At 37.5% G+C, this 8,164-nt stretch overlaps 1 protein-coding gene across 1 annotated transcript; it reads left to right on the top strand.

Moving 5' to 3' along the window:
• The first annotated feature begins 1,474 nt into the window (after positions 1–1,474).
• On the top strand, positions 1,475–2,192 carry LOC119789536 (interferon alpha-inducible protein 27-like protein 2A). Its single transcript, XM_038294455.1, has 4 exons — positions 1,475–1,597; positions 1,704–1,736; positions 1,816–1,977; positions 2,084–2,192. The coding sequence occupies exons 1-4, from the start codon at positions 1,588–1,590 to the stop codon at positions 2,179–2,181; spliced, it is 303 nt and encodes a 100-aa protein (XP_038150383.1). The 5' UTR covers positions 1,475–1,587; the 3' UTR covers positions 2,182–2,192.
• Positions 2,193–8,164: the final 5,972 nt, after the last annotated feature.

An 8,164-nucleotide genomic window follows, 5' to 3' on the forward strand; every position in this document is an offset into this window, starting at 1 on the left:
AAATAACACATTCAAAATAAACTGGATTCGCCAGTTCTTCGCATCTCAAACTTCTATATGGAATACTATTCCGTATTACATTTTTTCAAAACTTGGGGGTTTAACCTTCTTCCTGGTGTGTACTTTTGATGTACATAAACTTCCCATCAATCTCTCTAATTTTCACCGTCAGGCTTTTTTGTCATGGTCACTTATCTACAAGCACAACTTTTCGCCTCACCGGTATTTTATTTGGAACAATAAGGACATCCTGTACAAGAAAAGATCATTGTTCTTGGATTCTTGGTTCAGGCATGACATTACTCTGGTTGATCAACTGTTTGATGACAATGGCACATTATTGAGTTATGAGGGATTTCTCTCTAAATTTGACATCCCTATTTCTTCTGGAGAATACGCAAAGGTTTTTGGTGCCATTTCGTCTGGGATCTGCATGTTATATAGACAGAGGCCAAGACTCGATTCTTCTTCATCACCCTCTCTGACTCCCATGGACTCTCCTGTTGGCAAAATATGTCTCACCTCATCGCTTCGTAAAAACAATAAGTCAGTCAGATCCCTCTTGCAGAGAGAGGTGGTGTCTGTTCCTGCTGTTCTATCATATTGGAACCGATTTGTGTCTGATGTCTCCTGGAAATACACTTGGCTGTTACCCAATCACTTTCTCCTCACTAACAAGGTGAAAGAAGTCTCATTCAAACTTATTCACAGGATTTATCCTGTAAAAGACTACCTAAAAAAGTTTAAACCTGATATTCCTGTGAACTGCACTTTTTGTAATCTTCTCCCAGAAACTGTAACACATTTGTTTTGGTTGTGTCCATACTCTAAGACATTTTGGTTACACTTTTGCAACTATGTGAATTCAAATATTATGAAAAATTTACAGCTTCATTGGAAAAACATTTTATTTGGCTTTCAACTGCAAAGTAAAATGTTTCCCAAACCTTTTCTTATCAATCTTTTAATTTTGTTGGCCAAATTTCACTTGCATAAATTTAAATTTCTAAAAAAAAAAAAACGGATTTTAAAGCTTATTTAATAGAAGTCAAACAATATTTTCATACAATTCATCTTTCTTCTCATCAGAAAGCTCAAAAAACCATAACAGTCTGTTCCCAACTAGAAATTCTAGACAATTTAATGTTGTAAAAGATATATTTATTTGTATAATACATACACATATATATATGACACTCCCCAGCGCATATGTTTGTATAGTTGCTTGTTTATTTTCTCCTAACTGTACTTGTTTATTGTGACATACCCCCTGGCATATTTATTTGTTTGTTTGTTTGTTTATATATTGTTCTGTGACTTTAAGTGGAATAAAAAAAAAAAAAAAAAAAAAAAGCTTTCATTTCTCAGGAAAAAGCATTTGGTCCAGAGAGACGAGTTCGTTTACTAAGAAACGAAACCTATACCAATATCTGAACAGCAGGGGGCAGCAGAAGGCACACATACATATGAAAGGAGCAGGACTGTGGAATGTGACGTTGTGGATTTTTTTTTTTTCTTTTTTTCAGGATCTCATCCAACCTATATAAAGCCTGGACTTCTCTGTATGCTCCACTGTTCTAACGCAATATGGGACTACGTAAGTATAGCTTTTCTTTAAATACTCATATTAATGTTCTAGTTAAGTCATGACAGAAAATGATGTGTCATTCTTTTCAAATACTTTCCTCTGTTTTTCATTTTAGTAACGGTTGCCGCTGCTACGGCTCTTGGTGCAGGTGAGATTTAACATTGTTTTGTCTTAATCAGTTTTCATAGCTGTCTCTTCAAATGCAAAATTTTCCTTGTCCACATTAGGAGGCGCCGTGGTGGCGGCCCCTGTGGTTTTGGGAGCCATTGGTTTCACCTCAGTGGGGATTGCGGCCGGTTCAATGGCTGCGAGCATGATGTCTTCAGCAGCAATTGCTAATGGAGGAGGAATTGCAGTTGGATCAACTGTAGCTGTTTTACAATCAGCAGGTAAAATCCCTATTTTAGACTCTCCTGCTTAACGTTTCTAACAGAGAAATAAATTCAACAAAAATATAGAATGTGTTAATAATCTAAATGTGCGGTTTACTTGCAGGTATGGCCGGTTTAGGCACTGCTGCAACAGCAGGAGTGGCCACTGCTGGGGGAACTATTGCTGGAGCTCTTGGTGGACTTGCAGCCCTTATTATTTGAATCATCAATTACAAAAAAGCAAACTATAAATTTGACTTTTCCCAAATGGCCAAAGTGCATTACTCATTGTGCAATAAATTTTACTAAATGAAGAATTAATAAAAGCATTTGACATATATTGTATCATTTGTTTTGTCTTGTTTTTCCTTTTCAAAACATTTCTTAAATTGCTTTTAGACATGGGTATCCTCTGACCTTGCCTCTGTACCACTGAGGAATCAAGACTAAAAACAGTCTAATAATTGAGCAGATCATGGTAAACAATATCATTACATTTATGAAAAGGGGTGGTGCTAGAGACTTAAATTAAGTCCTTAAAGAAAGGTCTTCTACTTGCAGACATTTTTCAGAGACTCTTTTTTTTCCTTAAGGCATCTTTTGCTGTATTGAAGTTAGAACCTACAATCCACGTTATCTTTAAAATTAGTAGGGCTTTTTTTTTTATTTTTATAAAAAATTAAGCAGCTGGGTGAGCCTGAGTGCCCACACTTAACCAAGCATAGATCTACTCCGTCACTAAAACCAATATGTTACTTTTTGTCTTCACACAGAAAAGATCATAATAGCTTCTCACTGTAAGAGAAGCGTTAAACCATTTAAAATATTATAAATTAAAAAGCATCCTAGCCAACACTGCACTGAAGTTGGGAAGAAGGGCTGTGACTGCACCACTGGGGAAAAGAGGAGCCGGTTAGAATCTATGCAGACTGCAGATGTCTGCATAGACATCTTACACACTGTAAAACACTCCATCACCTTGGATGTTTGGATGTTGCCATGATGCTTATCCTCCAAATAAGGTTGTAGTACTTTAAATTTGGAATAGCTAATATTGATGCCTTTTCATGTCTTAATAATGACCCTGCCATGTTCTGTAACCATGTTTTATTATGTCAGCTGTCATCTTATTCCCTTCTGTTTGTCTGTGGATGTTTGCATGCAGATCAACTTTAAACCATTGACATTTTTAAAGTGTCTGGCAATTGAGTAATATTTGATTTACTTTTTAATATGTGTCTATACTGTTTGTTTCTCTGGCACATTAGAGGGACATATAAGAAACTCATCACAAAATGTTAATAGCGAGGAAATGTTTGTTATTTCAGACGAAGGACATAACATCTTGCTCGACTCTGAGAAGTTAGTTAAAATAAAATGAGAGGAAACTTTCCACTGTGGACACGAGCCCAGGATTATGTACCAACTTTACCGATTCAGACCTCAGTGATGGCATCACCGGCGAGATTTCACCTGTTAACTGTTTCTGTGTTTTGGACAGCGGACCTAGATCAACTTGTGACAGTTAATTTTTTAAAGTACGCTGATCTTTTAAATCATAAGATTTCCAGAATATGAGATATTCCTATTTTTTTGTTTTTGTTTACTTTTACAGCAGATTGGGGTCACACCGTTAAGAAATAATTAGACAGTAGGTTCTGCAGGGCAGCTGTTAAGAGATAAAATTATTCTATCAGTTATCTACCGTTAAATCTCCTATTTTACTGATTGATTGTATGGCAGTAGTCAGCCTGGAGGCTTTTTGGTGCTTTTTTAAAGGGGTCATAGAATGATAGGGTATTTGGTGCTGGTCCTTAAGTTTGCTGAATAGGGTGTGTAACATTGGTTGGGCTGAAAATGGCTTATTTGCAAGCCCGGTTAAGAACCCCAGAATGAAACATGTTTTCTTCCTTTTTTTTCTACTCTGCTGATGCACAGTATAGTTATAGTTGAACTGGAACTAAGCCATTCTCTGCAGTATCTTTTATATTCCTGGATGTCATGTTTTCTTATCTGCTTTGACTTTTCTGTTTTCAACAAATGTATTTGGATAAATCTTTTCTAAATTGGATAAATGATAAAATAAAGACTTTTATTATCTTTTTCTTTCTGCAGTTAAAAAATGCAAAGGGTATGAAGAAACTATTTTGAAATAAAGCAAAGCAAAAAATTTAAATATATATAAATATCTCCATCTTTGTTGATTTAGTTTGCTTTCATGGACATAAAGTATCTGCAGAAATTGTTCGCTGTCTGATAATTTTCTACATTTGTTCACAAATAATTTTACTTTTGGACTATTTTAATTTCTTGTTTTATATGTGTAAATCATTTGGGTTGTCATTAAAATCATGCATGAATTTTACACCATTTAAGTTTTTGCAACTTATTTTAGTTAGACTCTATAAACCGATATAAATTGATCTTGCTGTTACTTCTTATGTTGTATAAACTTCTTACACATATGGAAACAACACTTAGACGCAAGTATTGCAACAAACCTCAATATCTGTTTTCATTCATTAAATTCCTTGTTTACTTTGGTTTATAGATGCTGTGCAGAAGTCTGATATGGCCTGAGGAAAGTAAAACCTTTGCAAGAAAGCCTCAGATGGCAAGTCAAGTTATTAAAATGAAAAAGAAAACATATTGTCCAAAGGATCTTAAATAACCTGTTGTTATACAGACAGGGCATTGTGCCTATTGGATAAGGCTATGGCAATTGTCATATTATTTCATACCCCAGCCATATGTATATTTCGCTATTATTTTATATATGTACATATTATGTTGTCTAATTATTTGCATATCATAGCTTTAAAAGATGCATTTGATATAACTGTGTTTGCATCACAAATACTTTTGTGAATCTTGTTTTGAGAATATTTTGAGTATATTTTGTGTGCTGTTTTGAATCAGTATGTGCATTTGTGGGTCTTTTACAATCCATGTGTAGATTGTGCTGTGCATGTGTGGATTGTGCTGTGCATGTGTGGATTGTGCTGTGCATGTGTGGATTGTGCTGCGCATGTGTGGATTGTGCTGTGCATGTGTGGATTGTCCTGTGAATTTGCGGATCTTGTCCTGTGCATGTTGTGCTGTGTTATAAATCAAGATATATTTGTGTATAAATCAAAAAATATGTAAATCTTGTCTTGTTAATGTACACATTTTGTGTGTACACATTTTATGTTATGGTTTGAATAATCATGTACACTCACCGGCCACTTTATTAGGTACACCTGTCCAACTGCTCGTTAACACTTAATTTCTAAGCAGCCAATCACATGGCGGCAACTCAGTGCATTTAGGCATGTAGACATGGTCAAGACAATCTCCTGCAGTTCAAACCGAGCATCAGTATGGGGAAGAAAGGTGATTTGAGTGACTTTGAATGTGGCATGATTGTTGGTGCCAGAAGGGCTGGTCTGAGTATTTCAGAAACTGCTGATCTACTGGGATTTTCACGCACAACCATCTCAAGGGTTTACAGAGAATGGTCCGAAAAAGAAAAAACATCCAGTGAGCGGCAGTTCTGTGGGCGGAAATGCCTTGTTGATGCCAGAGGTCAGAGGAGAATGGCCAGACTGGTTCGAGCTGATAGAAGGGCAACAGTGACTCAAATAACCACCCGTTACAACCAAGGTGGGCAGAAGAGCATCTCTGAACGCACAGTACGTCCAACTTTGAGGCAGATGGGCAACAGCAGCAGAAGACCACACCGGGTGCCATTCCTTTCAGCTAAGAACAGGAAACTGAGGCTACAATTTGCACAAGCTCATCGAAATTGGACAATAGAAGATTGGAAAAACGTTACCTGGTCTGATGAGTCTCCATTTCTGCTGCAACATTCAGATGGTAGGGTCAGAATTTGGCGTCTACAACATGAAAGCATGGATCCATCCTGCCTTGTATCAACGGTTCAGGCTGGTGGTGGTGGTGTCATGGTGTGGGGAATATTTTCTTGGCACTCTTTGGGCCCCTTGGTACCAATTGAGCATTGTTGCAACGCCACAGCCTACCTGAGTATTGTTGCTGACCATGTCCATCCCTTTATGACCACAATGTACCCAACTTCTGATGGCTACTTTCAGCAGGATAATGCGCCATGTCATAAAGCTGGAATCATCTTAGACTGGTTTCTTGAACATGACAATGAGTTCACTGTACTCAAATGGCCTCCACAGTCACCAGATCTCAGTCCAATAGAACATCTTTGGGATGTGGTGGAACGGGAGATTCGCATCATGGATGTGCAGCCGACAAATATGCGGCAACTGTGTGATGCCATCATGTCAATATGGACCAAACTCTCTGAGGAATGCTTCCAGCACCTTGTTGAATCTATGTCACGAAGAATTGAGGCAGTTCTGAAGGCAAAAGGGGGTCCAACCCGTTACTAGCATGGGGTACCTAATAAAGTGGCCGGTGAGTGTATATGTGTGGATCTTTGTTTATCTGTGGGTCAGATATGTGGATCACATGTTAATATTGAGACTCTTCTAACTCCATATTCTGAGCCGCTCAACATCCCAGACAGTGTGGATAAAGCTGCTGTTGTGTATTATCATTTTCATACAGTCTGTTATACAGTGAGCACCGCACTGCCAACACACTGTTCCAAGATCTGCATTGAGGAAAATAAATATTTGAACACCCTGCTATTTTGCAAGTTCTCCCACTTAGAAGTCATGGAGGGGTCTGAAATTGTCATCGTAGGTGGATGTCCACTGTGAGAGATATGATTTAAAGAAAAGAAAATCCAGAAATCACAATGTATGTTTTTTTTTTGTTTTTTTTACAATTTATTTGTGTGATACAGTTGCAAATAAGTATTGAACACCTGAGAAAATCAATGCTAATATTTGGTACAGTAGCCTTTGTTTGCTTCAGTTTTTAACCAGGAGGGATTTTGACCTAGCCTGATAAACTAGACTAAATGTGAGATTAATTGTGTAATTTAGTCTGGCCCCGATGAACGAGACATCGGAAGATTGTTGATGATGACAACCCGTTATTTTTCAAACCATGTCTGTGTCTACTGGCCAACGCTCTGACCAATGAGCGCAACTGACTGTGATGTAGTAAGCGTGACAGAAAGCTGGTGGGGGAGTGTAAATGACAGCCTGTCTGTAAAATGGCGAATATGTCCTTCTTAAAAATTATTGAGCGAGAACTGTTCAATAGTTGTTGCCTTCTTCCTTGTTGTGCTTTCTTCAGCGTCGCTAATCTTTGTCATCCCACCCTCAAAACTCCATCCGCATTGCATCCAAAAATTCAAAATACATCTCTGCGATGTGATTGGCCCGCCAGTTCTAGGGCCTGGGGCTTTGATTGAGGACCAACTCGCAGGCAAAAATTAATTTTGCCGCTGGCCTAATTTTGGACCAATCCTCCACACAGATCTTCTCTAGATCAGTCAGGTTTCTGGGCTGTCACTGAGAAATACAGAGTATGAGCTCCCTCTTAAGATTGTCTATTAGGTTTAGGTCTGGAGACTGGCTAGGCAACACCAGAACCTTGATATGCTTTTTACAGAGCCGCTCCTTGGTTATCCTGGCTGTGGGTGTGTACGTTTACAACTTTTAACGAGAGTCAATTGCCAAAGATTTATGAGCCAAAGGGCGGTAATACATCACCAATCGTACAACGAAAGAAACAGCTTTACCCGTCATTAAATATTAAATATTTGTCTTGCACATCTAAAAAATATATTGATATATTTCAAAATAAATGTATTTGTATTTTTTATGTCTTAATCTACAGCTAATGTCTGCGGCTAATGTCTGCAGCTTACGGCTTTTACTGCAGCTGATGTTTGTGTCCTTGGCTGTTTTGAGTTGGGTGGTTTTTATAAGATGGATAAGATATAAGATGAATCTTCATTGTTTCAATTCATTGGAAATGTAATAGAGTCAGACTAAGCTGAAACATAAAACTGGAAAGATAAGTTTGTGATTAAAACCTGACATACGACATTCTGCTGCCTTAAGGGTCAATGACTAAGCATCACATGCAGGAACCAAAAGCAGGGAACATGGGTTTTAGCTTCCTCAAATGAAATTAAAATAATATAAAAAATACCAACAATAAAAAAGGAACTTTTTAAAATACATCAGGCAAAACTTGAAAAGTGATACGCAAATAAATAAATGACAAAACTATTAAATTAATGCATTATATAAAAAAACTGTGGAAGTGCTTA

The sequence above is a fragment of the Cyprinodon tularosa genome, unplaced genomic scaffold (genome assembly GCF_016077235.1).
Source record: "Cyprinodon tularosa strain WSP-4 unplaced genomic scaffold, ASM1607723v1 ctg340, whole genome shotgun sequence".
Classification (NCBI taxonomy): domain Eukaryota; kingdom Metazoa; phylum Chordata; class Actinopteri; order Cyprinodontiformes; family Cyprinodontidae; genus Cyprinodon; species Cyprinodon tularosa.